The 19461-nt window shown below is 42.0% G+C and overlaps 1 protein-coding gene across 1 annotated transcript; it reads right to left on the reverse strand.

Moving 5' to 3' along the window:
- Window positions 1-7377: 7377 nt before the first annotated feature.
- On the reverse strand, window positions 7378-18811 carry prpf31 (PRP31 pre-mRNA processing factor 31 homolog (yeast)). The gene is made up of 14 exons (XM_083639708.1): window positions 18674-18811; window positions 17336-17551; window positions 16808-16868; window positions 16601-16684; window positions 16404-16501; window positions 14749-14855; window positions 13750-13919; window positions 13498-13655; window positions 13301-13390; window positions 12721-12848; window positions 12549-12621; window positions 11319-11447; window positions 8715-8816; window positions 7378-8619 (listed from the first exon to the last, which is right to left on the reverse strand). Exons 2-14 carry the CDS (start codon window positions 17549-17551, stop codon window positions 8506-8508), a joined length of 1530 nt encoding a protein of 509 aa, XP_083495834.1. The 5' UTR covers window positions 18674-18811; the 3' UTR covers window positions 7378-8505.
- Between the last annotated feature and the right edge of the window lie 650 nt (window positions 18812-19461).

Below are 19461 nucleotides of genomic sequence, written 5' to 3' on the forward strand. Positions count from 1 at the left end.
TATTTTTTGGGGCTTTTGAGAAAGGGAAGGTCAGATAGAAAATTGCTAAAATGTGAATTTCAAGATAAATATTTACAATTTTTCTCATATTGTCAAGGTTGTGCATGGGAGATGTCATACTATGGGGTTATAAACAGGATTGTAAAATTTCAATAAATACTTTTCAGAAATTACAAGTCAGCATGTGTGGCGTGATATCCTGTCATTTGTATAAAACATATTTGCCTTATTACAGGGTTCCCACACATTTTCCATTTCAAAATTCCATACATTTCCAGGCTCAAATTTCCAGACTTCTGTCAGACCATATTGGCACCTGAGTACACAAGGGCGTCACTTTGTGTTGAAAAATGGCGGGGAGATGTCCCTATTATATAGGTTTTGGGTTTGAGTCTCAGTGAATACTTGGACTTTGAAGAACTTCTCAAGTGAAGACTGAAAAGCTCTGACAGAAATGGCTTGACCTTATGAGACTCAGTGGCTCAGAGTTTGACAGGTGCATGACAATTTTGAGGTTGTGGGTTTGAGCCTCAAAGTTTTGAAAGTCGGCACCCAGACGAAAGCCTGAGAAGTTCTGAGAAAACCTGTTTTTTTGTGTCTCAGTAGCTCAGAGTCTGATTACTACCCAGCAGTATTGAGCTCATAGGTTCAAGCCTAAGTCAGTTTTGAGGTGGTAGGTTCGAGCCTGTCAGTTTTGAACAGTGACAGCTATGGAAAGTGAAATGTTCTGAGAAAAACCTGTCTAAAGAAGTGTGACCTAGTGGCTCAGGGAGTTTCATTGCTGCCCAGCAGTATTGAGGTTGTGGGTTCAAGTCTGTTAGTTTTGAGGTCGTGGGTTCAAGCCTCAGTCAGTTTTGAACAGCGACAGCCAGAAGAAAAAGAGAAAAGCGCTGGTGCGATGGAGTTTTTGACCACATAGAGCGAGCGAGTGGCCGGTTCGATTCCCGCTCCATCACCACTACCTGGAGCTGGGGGGGAAGGGGGGCTGTTCTCCCCCCCAACCGCCACAGAGATATGAGCAGGGGCTTATGAGAGAGGAAACCACAGATAGCTGAACTTTTACTGACATGTTGTGAGACCATCTAGTTCAGACTCTCATATCACTGTATTACCATGTCCCACATCTAAGACCATATCTAGTCTATCGCCATATTACCATTATCCAACATCTAAGACCATATCTAGTCTCATATCACCATATTACCATATCCAACATCTAAGACTAAATCTAGTCTCATCACCATATTCAAAATCTAAGACTATCTAGTCTCATATCACCATACTACCATATCCAACATCTACTGTAAGACCATATTACATTACATTACGTCATTTGGCAGACACCTTTATCCAAAGCGACTTACATTAACACATTTTTGTCAGCAATAGAGCAATCAACTATGCAACACAGTCTATGACAACTACAACCTCTGAGGGAACAGTGGTACAAGTTTAGCTTAGGTTAGTTTATTTTTTAGTTTATTTTTTAGAAAGAGAGAGAAAGAAGTTAGATCAAGAAGGGCCCAGATGGAGCCTGAAAAGGTGTGTCTTTAGTCTTTTCCGAAAGATCGGCAGTGATTCAGCTGTCCTGACCGAAGGTGGAAGCTCGTTCCACCATTGAGGTGCCAGGGACGAGAAGAGTCGAGATCGGGATGAGCGACTTTTGACCCCCCGTAGCGAAGGAGGGGCGAGGCGTCCTGCACTGGTGGAGGAGCGAAGGGAGCGCTGAGAGGTTTGGAACCTGACCATAGATTGCAGGTACAGGGGAGCTGACTGGTGTACTGCCCTGTAGGCCAGTACCAGTGTCTTGAATTTGATGCGTGCCGAGATGGGAAGCCAGTGGAGGTCCTGGAAGAGGGGAGTGACATGAGAGAATTTGGGTTGGTTGAATACCAGACGGGCTGCAGCGTTCTGAATGAGCTGAAGCGGTCAGATGTCGGTGCCAGGTAGGCCGGCCAGGAGCACGTTGCAGTAGTCCAGGCGAGAGATGATAAGTGACTGGACCAGGAGTTGAGTCGCTTCTCTTGTGAGAAAGGGACGGATTTTGCAGATGTTGTAGAGGGAGAACCTACAGGAGTGTGCTGTCGCAGCTATGTTGGCTGAGCAAGACAGCTGGTTGTCAAGGATCACCCCAAGGTTCTTAGCTGTTTGGGAGGGAAGTACAGTGGCATTGTCAATGGAGATGGAGAGATCAGCGAGAGGGCAGTCTTTCCCTGGGAGGAAGAGTAGCTCTGTCTTCCCAAGGTTGAGCTTGAGGTGGTGGGCAGACATCCAGTCGCCAATGTCTTTGAGGCATGCAGAGATGCGAGCCTCGATTTGAGTGTCGGAGGGGGGGAAGGAAAGGAAAAGCTGGGTGTCATCAGCATAGCAGTGATAAGAAAAGCCATGAGATGAGATCACATGGGCAAGAGATCTGATATAGAGAAGGAAAAGTAAGGGGCCCAGGACTGAGCCCTGGGGGACACCGGTGGTAAGAGGGCAGGATCTGGAGAGGGACCCTTTCCATAAGACCTGGTATGAGCGGTTCGAGAGATAGGAAGCAAACCAGGAGTGTGCAGACCCTGAAATGCCGAGGTCAGACAGAGTGGAAAGAAGGATTTGGTGGTTGACTGTGTCGAAGGCAGCAGACAGGTCAAGGAGGAAAAGGACAGAGGAGAGGGATGAGGCCTTAGCAGTGTGAAGGGCCTCTGTGACAGCAAGAAGAGCTGTCTCAGTGGAGTGAGAACCCTTGAAACCGGACTGCAGAGGGTCCAGGAGGTCATTCTGGGAGAGATGGAGAGAAAGTTGTTCGGACGCTGCTCGTTCGAGGGTTTTGGAAAGGAATGAGAGTTTGATGGGTAGGGATACGGCAACTGCATGGGACTCAAAAGAGGATATAGACAGATGAGAGAGCGAGGTGACAGTGTACGTCCATTTGGGAGAGATGAGGAGACCAGTGCCTCCTCCACGGCCAGAGGGTCTGGGGGTGTGCGAGAAGGAGTAAGCAGCAGTGTTTTCCGGAATGATCCATATCTAGTCTCATATCACCATATTACCATATCCAACATCTAAGACTATATCTAGTCTCATCACCATATTCAAAATCTAAGACTATCTAGTCTCATATCACCATACTACCATATCCAACATCTAAGACCATATCTAGTCTCATATCACCATATTACCATATCCCACATCTAAGACCATATCTAGTCTCAGATCACTGTATTACCATATCCCACAACTAAGACCATATCTAGTCTCATATCGCCATATTACCACATCCAAAATCTAAGACTATAGTCTCATATCACCACATTACCATATCCAACATCTAAGACCATATCTAGTCTCATATCACCATACTATCATATCCAAAATCTAAGACCATATCTAGTCTCATATCACTGTATTACCATATCCAAAATCTAAGACTATATCTAGTCTCATATCACTGTATTACCATATCCCACATCTAAGACCATATCTAGTCTCATATCGCCATATTACCACATCCAAAATCTAAGACTATAGTCTCATATCACCACATTACCTATCCAACATCTAAGACCATATCTAGTCTCATATCACCATATTACCATATCCAAAATCTAAGACTATATCTAGTCTCATATCACCATATTACCATATCCAACATCTAAGACTATATCTAGTCTCATATCACCATATTACCATATCCAACATCTAAGACCATATCTAGTCTCATATCACCACATTACCTATCCAACATCTAAGACCATATCTAGTCTCATATCACCATATTACCATATCCAACATCTAAGACTATATCTAGTCTCATATCATCATATTACCATATCCAAAATCTAAGACCATATCTAGTCTCATATCACCACATTACCTATCCAACATCTAAGACCATATCTAGTCTCATATCACCACATTACATATCCAACATCTAAGACCATATCTAGTCTCATATCACCATATTACCATATCCAAAATCTAAGACCATATCTAGTCTCATATCACCACATTACCTATCCAACATCTAAGACCATATCTAGTCTCATATCACCACATTACCATATCCAACATCTAAGACCATATCTAGTCTCATATCACCATATTACCATATCCAAAATCTAAGACTATATCTAGTCTCATATCACCATATTACCATATCCAACATCTAAGACTATATCTAGTCTCATATCACCACATTACCATATCCAACATCTAAGACCATATCTAGTCTCATATCACCACATTACCATATCCAACATCTAAGACCATATCGAGTCTCATATCATCATATTACCATATCCAAAATCTAAGACTATATCTAGTCTCATATCACCACATTACCATATCCAACATCTAAGACCATATCGAGTCTCATATCATATTACCATATCCAACATCTAAGACCATATCTAGTCTCATATCACCATATTACCATATCCAACATCTAAGACCATATCTAGTCTCATATCACCATATTACCATATCCAACATCTAAGACCATATCTAGTCTCATATCACCATATTACCATATCCAAAATCTAAGACTATATCTAGTCTTATATCACCACATTACCTATCCAACATCTAAGACCATATCTAGTCTCATATCACCATATTACCATATCCAACATCTAAGACCATATCTAGTCTCATATCACCACATTACCATATCCAACATCTAAGACCATATCTAGTCTCATATCACCATACTACCATATCCAACATCTAAGACCATATCGAGTCTCATATCATCATATTACCATATCCAAAATCTAAGACTATATCTAGTCTCATATCACCACATTACCATATCCAACATCTAAGACCATATCTAGTCTCATATCACCATACTACCATATCCAAAATCTAAGACTATATCTAGTCTCATATCACCACATTACCATATCCAACATCTAAGACCATATCTAGTCTCATATCACCATACTACCATATCCAACATCTAAGACCATATCTAGTCTCATATCACCGTATTACCATTATCCAACATCTAAGACCATATCTAGTTAGGCTTAGGCAAGTAAAATCACAGGGTTTAGGCAACAAAAGCAACTTTTAGTTGGGTTTAGGTAGTAGGGCTTGGCGAAATCAAGATGATGATCGAATGATTTTTCTCAGTATCGATATGTATCCCGATATGGCTCATGTATGCAGAATCACGATAAATAATCAAATTAATGTTCATCTCATTGAACTGAATGGTAATGATTGGTGTGACAAATGAAACAGAAATATTCAAATAATATTCCTACCATACCTCATTTTATCTTGATTTGAAGTCAAATTTGTTTCATCATCAATTTAGACAGCAGAAATGTGTCACGCTTAATTAACCAATAGTGGAGGCCCACATAGAATATTTTGAGGGAAGACAAGCCGAGGGCCGCTTAAAATCGGTCCGCCGTACGCAATTGGCCCCTGGGCCGGACATGCCTGGGTTAAGGTTATGGTTTGGGTCGGGGATTCAAACCAGGTCTCGGGTCCACCACTCCCACCCCTTCTCCCTAGCCTAGTGCGACTTTGACGGGGGGTCATCACGAGGCGACCTTGTGACGGTCCTTCGGCATACCTTTTGCATCTGCAATGACGCAGAGGGGGCGTGACAAATGAGCGTATTTTGACACCCCAGGAGTGAGACTGGGTTGGGTTGGGAATACAGCTAGATGTTTATTATCTATCTATCTATCATCAGTATATAAAGGGAGCTGGGGCTCTGTGTCTCTGTCTGTCTGTCCCACTGTGACATCATCAGTGATGTCATAAACCACTGATGACATCAGTCCCACTGATGACATCAGTCCCTGATGAAGACTCTTTGAGTCGAAACGCGTTGGTATCCCTGCTGGAATAAAGGATTTTTAATATAATTCAGAGTGCCTCGGATGTCTCATTTTGCTGCCTCCAACCATGCCTCCAACATCTGGGGAATTTCCTGCAACCACATTGGACAGCTACCTCTTTTTTATCTTGTATCTATATATGCCCCATCCTGGAAGAGCACCTGATTTTTACTCTGCTAACCTATATTGATGTATTGACCCAATGCAGCACTCCCATTTGTATCTTTACAGCTAGATGTTTATTATCTATCTATCTATCATCAGTATATAAAGGGAGCTGGGGCTCTGTGTCTCTGTATGTCTGTCCCACTGTGACATCATCAGTGATGTCATAAACCACTGATGACATCATCAGTGATGTCATAAACCACTGATGACATCAGTCCCACTGATGACATCATCAGTGAGGTCATAAACCACTGATGACATCAGTCCCACTGATGACATCAGTGATGTCATAAATTCACATCACTGATGATGTCATTAGTGATGTCATCAGTGATGTCATGAGTCTGAGGCTCACGGGAGAGACTGAGGAGGCTCATGAGACTGAGGGAGACCAGGAGGAGGTGAGGGATGCCGGCTGGCATAAAACACCAAAGATGAAGAAGAGAGCAAGCTCTCGGCAGGGAAACAGTGGATGGATGGATCCAGAAGAGGGCGGTAATGCAACATTGAGGATGCCAACTGCCATAAAACACCAAAAAGAAGAGACTGAGGGAGAGGGAGAGAGAGGAGAGGGAGACGCGTGCCAATAGGGCAGGCAAGGCCACACAGTAGCCAAGCTCCAGGATGGGCGAGGCCGCGTAGCGGCCGAGGTAGCGAGCCCACGTAGTGGGCGAGCCTAGAAATTGAGCGTGCCTAGATGTCATAGTGACATTACTGATGATATCAGTGATGTCATAAATCACTGATGTCATCAGCGATGTCATAAGATGCAAAGTTGTGACATAATCAGTGATGTCATAAGAGCAGGTGAGCCCACACAGTGGTCGAGCTGCAGGGCAGGCTCGGCCGTGGCATTGTGACATCATCAGTGATGTCATAAGAGCAGTTGTGACATCTGTGATCATCAGTGATGATGTCATAAGAGCAAGTGAGCCCACACAGCGGTCGAGCGAGGCTGGCAAGCGGCCGAGCCTAGGAATCGAGCGTGCGATATGCCTACTGTAACTAAATGGTTTTAAAATACTGTTAACATGTGTTACATTCTGATGGCATGATAAAACACTTGCTTGTATTGTATGCATTATTTTTCTAAATTCTGAATGTTATCGTTTAGAAAAATGAATAGTCAGTTATTTTCCCAGTCTCTTTTCCTTTTTCCAGACTTTTCCAGACCTGGAAAATACTAAAATCTAATTCCATACTTTTCCATGCTCATGTTAGTTAATAAAATGTTTGTACATATTGGGACAAAATGGATCCTTGACATAAGTTGCCTTACAACTTCTACATTGACAGCTGTATTTTACAACTTTTACATTGACAGCTGTATTTTTCTTTCCCTAGAATAATGAAGACAAAGTAAGTAAACGTCTGCATTTTGTTTTTATTAAAAACAAAAATCATGTCAAAAAGTAAAAACTAAATACAGAAAGAAGCACAATGCCTTAACAAATCAAAACATGCAATCTTGAAAATATACATCACTTTTAGGGGTGGGTATCCTTAAGATACTAGATACTACTACTCACCGATACTGCTTATCGATCCAGTACTTAACAGTACTCTTATCGGTTATTTTTGTTTTTGGAGAGGGAAAAAAACAAAAACAAATTAAGAGCAGAAATTGCTTTATTTATTTAACAAAGTTGGAAAATCTTTAAATGGGTACATTCATAAATTCAATCTGACCATTAAGATCTCAGATCTGAGCACTCTGGACAGAGCGTCACAGATTTTATTCACAAAATATAACATAAAATATGACGCATTATTATTCAATAACTATCTAGTGTTATATAAGAATTAAAATCTCCTTCAACAACAACATTCAGTGTTAGAGAAAGGGTTCAAATAAAGCAAGATAGATTGCCTCTGGCCCGCTGCTCTGAAACTGAAACTGCATTTCTGGACGACAGCTCAGATTATGCTCCGATCACCTTAGATTGAATTTATGAACGCACCCATAGTGAAACAGTCGGCTGGGTAATAGTTACTTTTAAATCATTAACCCATGTTCATATAATTTAGTTAACTCTGTGTGTGGGCTGTACGAAGCTGCTAGCAAACCTGACATACGACCTAACAAAAACGGCATTTCTCCACCTGTATGTGATGCACTTTATACAGATTGCTTGCGTTTCTTTACACGCAATCTTTGCCGCACTTGTGGCAATGTGCATTGCATCAATTTTACTGAACTATCTCTCCGCCATCTCTCTCTCTGACTGTGTGTGTGTGTGTGTGTGTATGCTAAGACGGCACTGCAGAATGTGTGTGAGAGAGAATGCTGCCCCACACAGCACACACACCAGTACCGATCGCGGGACCGATAACGTCAGAGGTTATTAATATTTCAGTATTTAATCATTTAGACCAGGACCCGTTTCATAGCGGGGTTCTGTACCCATCCCTAATCAATGCAATGTTGAATGCATCTGGCAGTGCAGCTAAATATGATACAGGAGCTGTGGTCGCCGTGTGTGTGTGTGTGTGTTCACATCTTCTCCTCCTTCTTGACCTTGAGGAACTCTGCCATATTAGAGAAGTATTTCTGGTTGGCTTCAGCCACCTTCTTCTCTGCAGCCTGCGGGTTCACAATCTCCAGCCCCTGCAGAGGAGAGAAGAAGAGCAGAAGAGTTTTTCAATCCGAAGCTGCCAGATGTCAAGAGGATAATTACGAGGAACTTATTTTATTTTTTGTACCTGGAGAGGAGTGAAAGCGACACTGGAGCTGGTTCCTGATCTCTCCCGATCTCTAACTGTGGACTTTCCTCCATACGTCATGCTCTGCTTCTGCAAAGTTCTCTGTTTGAGAAAGACAAAGCAAAGTGCTGAGACAGAGGCAGATTGTGTTCATGTACTGGTAGAAAGGTCTGACATACCAGAAGTGTGCTGCTCAACCGTGTTGCATTCATGTGCTATTTTGTCAGAAAATCAAACCTCGACATACGATAAACAAACCTCCTACAGCTTAAAAAAGCTGTTTCACAAAGTCCGAAAATGCGGGACGGATTCTGTGTGAATTGTCCTCATTTTCATATTCTAGTTGATAGGGAAAATTTTAAATCACATTAGCCATTATTTGAACAATCACTAGTTATTAATATATTCATAATACATTTTCATTTAAGTTACATAGTTATTGTACATACACAGACAGACGTCATATTCAGATAACCTGTAGCATTGCAGCTCCTCTCTATCTCACACTGTTCCCTCTACAGGGCCAGAATAACAGATGGGTTGAGTCTACAGAGTAGCCTTCAAATGTGCGTCAAGACACATGTCATCTGATGTGTCCTAGAAGTATGTTTGACTTTCTGTTCATTGCCTGTGTATCCATTCGTGAATATACAAGAGTGCATCTCCTCACCAAGATCTATGTTAAATACATCTTATAAGATGACTTCTGACTCCTGGCTCCATCTTTTTGATCACAAGTGGTTTTCTTCAAGTGGTTCACTGTTGACCTTTTGGCTGTCAATTTCCATTCTATAACACTAGTGTTCCAATTTCACACCGTCTCCATATTCCTCTGACCCACAGTCAACACTCTTACTTATTTCTCTGAAGTGGGTTCCTTGGCATGCATTGTATAAAAAGGTGTTTCTGACGAGTAGCTATCCGTTGATATTCATGTTTGGATTTTCAATGGAAATACTGTATAGAGCCGTAGTGCTGCGCAATGAATCGTTCAAAAAGTCCCATATGAGATGAGACCTAGTATTTGCAGTGTCTCTCAATGGCAGCCCATGGCCTTACTAGTGTTCAAATCCACCATTTTCACATGACGCAGTACCTCGACCCTGAGTAACGAGTTGCAGTGTGTTTGAGGTGAGGCCAGCTGCTGTTCGCTACAGCCATGGAGAAAATAGATCATAGTTTACATACTGTATGTTATGTGTGAGAAGCGCCACCATCATCTCAGTTTGGCAGGTGATCATTTAATTTGTGCCTATTCCTATTGCAGTATATTTATAGCCTTCCTAGTTCACTGTGAGTGCACGTGGATCAGAGCATTCTTACACCTGTGCGTAAAGGCACACAGCCTAACCAGCGATCAAAAGCCACACATTTATGGGTGTCCGGGTAGTGTAGCGGTAGATTCCCTGCCTACCAGCACGAGGGTCGCAGATTCACGCCCCCGTGTTAACTCCGGCTTGGTCAGGCGTCCAATACAGGCACGATTGGCTGTGTCTGTGGGTGGGAAGCCGGATTAAGGGCATGTGTCCTGGTTGCTGCACTAGCGCTTGCTCTGGTCAGTTGGGGCGCCTGTTCGGCGCGGAAGGGAACTGGTGGAAATAGCGTGATCCTCCCACATGCTATGTCCTGCCGGTGAAGCTCCCCGCTGTCAGGTGAAAAGAAGCGGCTGGCAACTGTGCATGTGTCAAGACGAAGTATGGTGCTAGTCTACGGCTCTCCCCAGATCGGCAGAGGGTGCAGCAGCAACTGGGGCAGCAGGGGGGAATTGGCCAAGGACAATTGGGGAGAGAAATGGGGGCGAAATCAGAAAAAATAAGAATTATAAAAAAAAAAAGCCACATTTATTTCAACATAGATTACAGCCTGGGACAGTTTTTGAAAAATGTGACATCATAGAAAGCAAAGGATTTCATTGGTCAAGTGTATATCTTCGCAAACGGAATGCCGCAATAGTCAAAGTGGTTACAATTTGTTTTCTTGCCGCATGACATTTCCACCTTGTTGTGCAAGCTATTATAACAAAGTATGTATAGTTGCAGCCTGGCACCCAAAACTTCCATGCGAATAATGCGCACAGAAATTCGCAGTTGGCGGGAAACAGCTCTAACAAGCTAATTTGATAAACTTCATTAAATGCTGCCAAGGTGCCTGTGTATGTTTTTTGTTGACCGACAAAACGTTTGTATTTTTCTTCGCCTTGAGAAGGTTAAAATGTCACCATTTGCATCCTAACAATAAAAAAATATGTTTTTCTCATGGTTTCTCAACAGGTAGGAAGTTTGAAGCAGTTCAGCACCGCCCAATTCAAACCTGCCTCACGGAAAATTGTAAATATTGAAGTGGCGATATTTAGGATTTGGGTTGAAACTAATGTCTCAAACTTTTTGAGGCTTATAATTACTCACATAAGACCGTAAATTACATTGTTAGAAGGTTTTTGTGGATTTCGGTTTCCAGGGTCTTTAATCATCCAACTTCATGTGAAATGTCCACTTAGGAAAGTCGTTATACACATTTACATTCGATAGCACATGAATGCACAAAGAGAAAATTCAAAGATCAGTGATCACTGGTGGAGTCAAAACGAGTTGCTGCTGTGTTTACCTGGAGAGACTTGGAGATCCGGGCCTTGGTGGCCTCGTTGACCTGGGCCTGCCTGACGCGCCCGCTGCCACTCTTCCCCAGCTGGCCCAGACTGAAGCCCAGGTCCTCTTGGTACGCATCGTCTTCAATCTGCAACACCACATCAAAACATGAGTTTAACAAGTCTGACACAGCACTGTGCTTACACTACCCAATGTAATCGACGAAGGAAATAAAATGTGTATATCCAAAATAGAAACGTATCTCAGGACAAGGTAAAAAATAAAAAATAAAAATCAATAGTGAAGGAGTAGGCAAACCCACACTGAATCTTCCTCCCAGTAAGCTTTACTTGACCTGGTAGGAAGAGGAGCTAGTCACTCACTAAGTGACTGTATAATAAAGTATAGAAACATAATGCTGAGGTACTTCTTTCAGGCATCACAATCACAAAAACAGCTTTCTATCATTTCTATTTCAGCCAGTCAGACTGTCTTCACTCCGTTTCTGACTTGTGCATGCCTTTATAATAGGAAGTAGATTAGACTACTGGAATGACCTCCAGTCTTATGGTAAAACTGTGGGATGCCTGCAGCTAATTCAGAAGAGTCTTGATTAGTAGGACAAGAAAACCTGAACACATTAAACCATACAGTAGATCACAGCAGGTACAGCTCTAAATGGCCCGGACTCAGAATCAATTTCCTTCTTGACTGAAAGACTTGAGCAAACGACACCTGGTCTCAGGTCTCAGGTCGAGTGGCACTGGCCTCTTTGTCGTTCTGGATGGATTCAATCAAAAGCTGCTGAAGCCACTTTAGGAATTACGGTAGATTCCTGCCAGAGGACCTGAGGTGTTCCCCAACACTAACCTCTTCCAAACGCAGGATTAAACCTTTTCTCAAAGGCCACCGTCTTATCCTTGTGTGTATGCATAGGTGTTTGTGCATTCTGAAAGGGGAAGGTACTCTATGTGATATGTATTTATGCAATGTGTCTTTTCTCCATGTTAGATGCCCGTTTGCACTATTTTTGCATGCACGTTGCCCTTGTTTTTATATAGCACATGAGTGAATGAATGCATGAAATGTGCCGCCCAAACAAAGGCCTGACAATACAGCCCTTAGTTGAACAATAGTATTATACATATTATTGCCTGACAAAGAGCAACACTGGGTTGAAATAAATAACTTACTGGAAGCCACATTCAATTTGCAGGTATTCCTGCGAGATATGGAAATGTGTGCTGACCTCTGCAAAGGTCATCCTGTTGGCATGTTTCCTGATCTCGGTCAGCCCCAGACGCTCCTTCATCTTACGGTACCTTCAGGAAGAGAGATCAGTTCAGTCAATCTGTTCATAGTGCATCTTTTCTTTAAGTGTGTGTGGCCAGTTCAGCAGGGCCAATGTTTTGAATGTGTACCTCCTCCCCCCTCTCTTCTTCCTCTGTCCGTCCAGCGGGGCCGGCAGCGGTTTCACCTGCTTCACTGGAGGAGGTTCCTGCCATTTATCAAACTTCCTCTCGATCTCTTCCTTCAGATCGTAGCCAACCTGCACAGACGACGCAAAGGTTAACGTCATAACTCAAACACTATGAATAAAATAATAGTCAGGATTATTTAGCTACATCATCATAGGTATTATGATGATGTTATCAGTCTTGATGATTTGAAGAAGAAATTAATTTTGCCGAACTTATATCAACATCTTAACCCATTGATACCTGATGCAGCATTTGCGTGTATATCCCTCATTTGTGTTCTTAAAGGGATACACACACAAATGCTGCATCAGGTATCAATGGGTTAATTACGGTCAAATACAGCGAACAAAATTAAAATGTTTCAACATTGAGGATATGCAAATATTCTAGGATTATTAACAAACGCAAAACAAAATAGTGCTATATGATTATGCATGATTAATTGTGCAGCCCTAGTTGGCCCCACATGGTTGATCATAAATAGGATGTGGATTTGTATTGGCATCTTCTTGACCCTCACCTTGCCCACTGCACTCTCGTGGAAGCTGTCTACTCGAGCAGCCAGAGTGCACTTCGCAGACACCAGACGAGCCGCCTTCCTCCTTAGGTCCTAATGGAAAAAGAGACAGACAGCTGATTGTAGATGCAATGCAAAAGATACACCACAGTGCAGGTTTGACTACTGTGCCTTGATGGTTAGTATGAACATGTACTGACAGGGGGGAGCGACTGCACGACATCACAGTGATAGATGAAGCCGGTGTGGGGCAGCAGGGAGGTGCTGCTGAAACCCGACAGCGTTCTCCTCTGGGCTCCCAGCAGCATGAGGTTACAGGCCGGCATCTTGGACAGGTTGGTCAGGCCGCCAGCAATACCTGCAGCCAGAGCGAAGAGAGGGAGTGAAAAGTTAACAATCCACCTCTGTGACTTATGTGTCAATTTTAAATTGACTGTTTTTGTGCTTCTCACCCATAATTTTGGCAGCTGTCGATGCTCCGACAATGATGGACAGATTTGGAGCAATGAATGACATTCTTGACTCTACATATTCATATATCCTGTGTTTGGATTGGTTTAGCTCCAGCGCCATGTCACATGCCTCCTCCAGGCGCTTCAGCTCCTCCTCACCCAGCATTGTCCTAAAACCAAGAAAGCATATACCGTAAATTCCGGACTATAAGCCGCACCGGTGTATAAGCCGCACCTGCAAAGTTGACTATTTTTTTCTTATATAAGCCGCACCGGACTATAAGCCGCGGGTGTTTTAATGGTATTTTTTTTTTTTTTTTTTTTTATTGTGTTTTAATGTTTAATTACCATAGGTGTTGGCTGTTTGAGGAAGCTCCCATTTATTAACATTTCAACAAAACAACATAACACAACACCACCTGTGTTGTTATTTACAGTGCACACAGTGTCATACAGTGTCATACAGTGTCATACAGTGTGGTGAAAAGAGGGCAAGAGAGGAAATTAAAACAGAAGTGGATTTATAGTTAGAAAGAGTGCTAAAAAAGAGAGATTTTTTTTTTTTTTTTTTTTTAAATCCATAGATAAGCCGCACCGTTATATAAGCCGCAGGGGCCAAAAAAGGCCAAAAAACGGGAAAAAAGGTGCGGCTTATAGTCCGGAATTTACGGTAGATTGGTTCAATGGTCAGGGTACACAATCAAATTCGCAATCAACAGAATTATTTAATTGGAAATGAGACATCTGCACAACCACAAAGACAAAAAATTGTATATGCACAATCATTTCCCCTTTACTCTGAGAATGACTGACTATACTGACTAATGTAGGTGTTCCAGTGCTGGGACACTCATTCATGTTTTTGCTTGCACTTGTGTTACTTCCTGCCTTTTAGGCACAAAATGGCTGCTGTACAAAAGGCATATGACAGTGTAAATGTTAACAGATTAAGCAAAGTAACGTAGAATAGACAGATGATTGTCCAGTGAGTTGACTCACCCCTGTGTGGTTGAGGCTGTGACACTGACAACCATAATGGTGGCATTGGTTAGGATCTGCTGTAGAGTCTCATTGTTCTTGCACTTGTCCAGATTGTTTCCCAGTTCCTAAATGGGAGACACACAGAGACACATTCAAAATACATGCCAGAAAATAACAGGAAAAACTATTTTTCCACTTATCAAGAGGAAATTGACAATCACCTCATCCACCAAACTCTTCTATGTAGTTGAGGGACCTAATGTTCGTCCTGAAGTTGAAGAAAATTAAGTTTTCGCTCCAGGGGCATCCCGAAAAATTTGACTTCGATTGGGGTCCGATTATTCAATACTTTGACAAACTGAAGACTCTATAATAGATCCATCACCTTCCTGCATTCTGTCATTTATTTTAATTTCTTTTCATTCCTTTTTCCATGTACTCCGAGTTTTGATGATGGAAAGTGTTACCGGTACTTGACAATCTATACAGTGCGACATATTCGCAGTGTTGGGGGAAAGTTAGAGGTAGGAATTGTTTGGGAGGGGGCTATGGGAAACCATGTGCATATTGTGTTCTTCATTTTGTGGGGAGAAAAGGGTGTGTTGGGGGGGGGGTTAAGAAAATAATGTCTTTCAAGCTTTGTATTTGATGTCTTACATTTCTCTACCTCATATGGAACAAGGTTGCCTGTAACCCATTGCACTTGTGAATTGTACGCTATGCTCTGAAAATCCAATAAGCAAAGATTAGGAAAAAATCAAGAGGAAATTGACTAATCATGCATTCTCTTTTTGCAAGGGGTTTACGGTAATTACAAATCCACCTTGTTCACATCTTGATGCAATAAACTGGTGAAAGTAATGTAGGTAACTGTTTTAGCTAGGCTCATTAATTTATAGTCATATCTCCAAGTAACAGGGACATATTTCTTTGTGCTTCCATGTTTGAGATGAGCAGTCGGAGAGTGGACAGTGGAAATGTAAAAGGCTAAGGGCTTAACTGAAATAATGCACAGCTAAATTTGCTTGCATCATAATTTTGAATGTCATCTTCCCATTCAAATACACAAAAAGGCTGAAAATCGATCTGTAGGGGCATGAATATAAGAGATTGTTCAGACAAAAACATGTTAAGTATCTGATGTGTTGTCATTGGCCATCAGCTGCACTGGGTGATTGGATGCAAAGTAATCTGAGCGACTGCTCAGTTTCCCTTGCTGGCTGCCTTAGCTGGTGGCTTTATAGAGAGCAGCAGACACTTTGTTGATGTAGTAGAGGGCAAAGAAGGAGAATATCAGAGTTGGTTCAATTTTGACTTTTAATTACCGTATAGTGTCCCCATCAGGTTAATCAGTGTATGAAAAAAATGACACTGTAGTGTGCCAAGATGAGTCTTCTTTTAGTCATTAGTCAATTATCTAATTAACCAATTATCTTATGTTATTAATTATTATTGGCCTTTCACAAATGTGTTGCCTTTCATTGCCCCAAATATGTAACAATTGTCTTCACTAAAATTAAATTAACATAAAGAAAGCAAGTAGGAGGGCAAAGCGGGGAATGTAGTGACCCTTGGATGCACACAAGTGGCACTATGTTCCCATTCTGAAAATGGATTTCAATATGTACACTGCTCGTTAATACCGGCAGAATAGATATATCAGTTAAACTCACCTTGACTGTCCGGATGTAATCTAGAGAATTTGGCACCAGGGACTCGAGCTCTGGGAACCTCTTGGAGTACTTGTCACGGGTAAACTTGTGAATGATATCTGAAACGAAGGCAGAAAAACAGGGAACAGCAGCTTGTATGGAAAGTAATTAAATGTGTGTTTTTTAATTTACTATAAAAGCAACATCAGTAAACTCACTGAGTTCATTGTCGATTTCCACAGTGAGATTATTGGCTGCTACGATCAGTCTGTATTCTGGATCTGACTCCAACGGGCCGGACACTGAAGGGAAAACGAACACCAAACAAAGTGTTCACATTAACAGGGGAATGAAGTAGATAACATAATTTATGTAGTAACACCAAAGAAATGACTGGTGAAGAGGATCATTAATGGTTTACACACCTTCTGAGTTCATGCGCTGCTTTCCAACATACACTGAAATTTTGTCCGTGATCTCTGAAAACTGTAAACATAGTGTAAGGTTAACGCTGGGATGACCTGACCAAACATATTACCGGTACTACAAAAATATCAGTCCGTATAAAAGGGCTGGGACAATGTATCTAAATGTAGTATATCGCAATACAAAAATGTGACAATGTGGGTCAGAAAATTTTAATAATAGCTACATCTTATTCTGTTGTAGCAATCACAAACGAAGACAGCTCACCCATGACAATTAATTTTACAAGCTCCCCATGCAAATTATATTACCGTATTTACACTTCATAATAACATTTTAAAATTGCAGTTTACCTTCTAGCAAGCCAACGCCACTTCTAGAGAGATTTGTGGCTCAAAAATAAACATAATTCTGCACAGTCAGACTTTGTTGTTATTGAACTCGATTATATATCACATATCGGATCGGATCATGAGATAACCACATAGTCCCATCCCTAGTATAAGATATCACACAATACAAATCACCTGTTTGCTATTGCGGAGCTTGGCAATAGATGTCACAGTTTCAGCTAGGCTGTAGTCCACCTCCATCTCCTCTGGGATATCTTCCAGCCCTCCTTCTGTCTTTCCCTCTGCATCCTCTCCATTGCTATCCCCCTCCTCTCCTCCTGGATACAGACCATCCTCCGCCTCATCGCCAGCCTCCTCCAGATCCGCCAGCAGCTCGTCTGCCAAAGACATCTGATAGAAGCAATGGTAGAAATGGTGAGAGCAGAAAGGGAACTGTTTGACAAAATGAAGTTTCTTAGCTTAACCATATTTCAGGGGAGTATTACTGGTCTGGAGTACATAACCGGCTTTAGTTACACACAAGATGGGGACTCGAATCACAACTTTGACTTGAGTCAGAATTGGAATTGCTTGACACTTGACTTGATGCATGGGGGGGGAAAAAAAAAAAAAAAAAAAAAACGATTTCAGACGGAAGACCGTCTTTATTGTCACACGAACACTACAACACATGCGTGCGGCCACAACACACACTCATGCTGACGGTGGCCGGTGAAATATGTCCTCTGCATTTGACCCATCCAGGCTTGTCCTTTCCTCCAGGGGGCAGGCCAGGAGCAGTGGTCGCTTTTTCTTTCCAGCGCCCGGGGACCAACTTCAGATGTTGTGTCACCCGTCGGACGACGATCTTCTGCATGTTTTTAGTGGGGGGTTATGTACGGAGGAACCCCCTGGGGGGTACGGGGAGAACATGCAAACTCCACACAGAAAGGCCCTTTCGACGAGATAGCCCACCTGGGCAGTAGGCAGGGTAAACACAGGTTCCAACTTCCCAACTTTCAATCATGGAAGTTGGAAACCCTCATTACTGTTTTGCTCACACCGGTGTTTACCCTGCCCTTTCGATACACAAAATTGCCCCCATGAAAAGGGTCTATACTTGAGCCTTGAATTGGGACTGGTGATTTGGGGCTCCGACTTGACTTGTACTTTGATGACCTGAAAATCTTTCTCAAGTCTTGACAAAACAGCTTGTGTATGTGTAACTGGATCCAAAGAGTTGAAATGTGGTCCACCAGACAACTGAATTTAAAGTGTTTTCTGGATTTATGTAAACTCATGATCCTAGGTATTTTAAATTGATACTCTAAAAAACAACAGATGTTGCATGTAACAGAATAAACCACGGGAAAGACAATACAATAATGTGTTTGTAACATCGACAGTATTGAACGTTAATCTTAAGAGCACCCAGAAAACTCCATTGAGATAGCTAGCGTTAGTTAGCTTTAGCAAACGTTAACTAAACGTATTGAGTGAGCTTAGTAACCATTTCCTATCTAAGTAACTTACCTCGAGAGTTGAGACTCCTGTCTTCTAAAGAAACAAAGCCCGTCTTATGTATGCTAGTTTCTGTTTTTTAAAGCTAAACCATTGAGCTAAACGTTATCACTACCACTGTACGATTCGTTTAGTGCTCTACTGTGGTTGGTCGTTTGTCGCAGATTAAATACGTAATCAACTAGCGCGAGGGTTTCTGGGAGATGTGTCCAATTCTCCAATTCATACCGCCTACAACTCTGCCCCAATAATTCAAGTAGCTTTCACGGGGCCATTTTGTGTCGAAAAGGCAGAATAAACACAGGTGTGAGCAAAACACTAATGAGGGTTTCCACATTCCAATCATGGAAGTTTGAAACCCTCATTAGTGTTTTGCTTGCACCTGTGTTAACCCTGCCTTTTCGACACAAAATGGCCCTCATGTGAAGGGGGCTATATGGCTCCTCCACATTATAGCCTATTTGACAATGCAGAGAGCTAGACTAATGGGGTTTCCTGCACGGTATAACAGAAACATATTTTCTTTCTTATGAAATAGAACACCTATAAGACAATCCGATTTGTTCTCAAACAATTCAGAAAGAGGTTCACATTTTTATGTTGTTTTTATTTCCCCATGTTTATAGTACAGTATCCATTGAAAACCATTCTTTAAACAATACAGGTTTTAAACCAACATTTAAATAGACTGAACAAAGGGACTAGTTGGACCTCGACTGCATGATGGACTGTTATTAGTAGAAAATGAGATAAATTAACAGATACACAAACAAATGGAGTTATTTACTGATGAAAGGCTT

Source organism: Poromitra crassiceps (assembly GCF_964638095.1).
Source record: "Poromitra crassiceps genome assembly, chromosome: 1".
NCBI lineage: Eukaryota > Metazoa > Chordata > Actinopteri > Beryciformes > Melamphaidae > Poromitra > Poromitra crassiceps.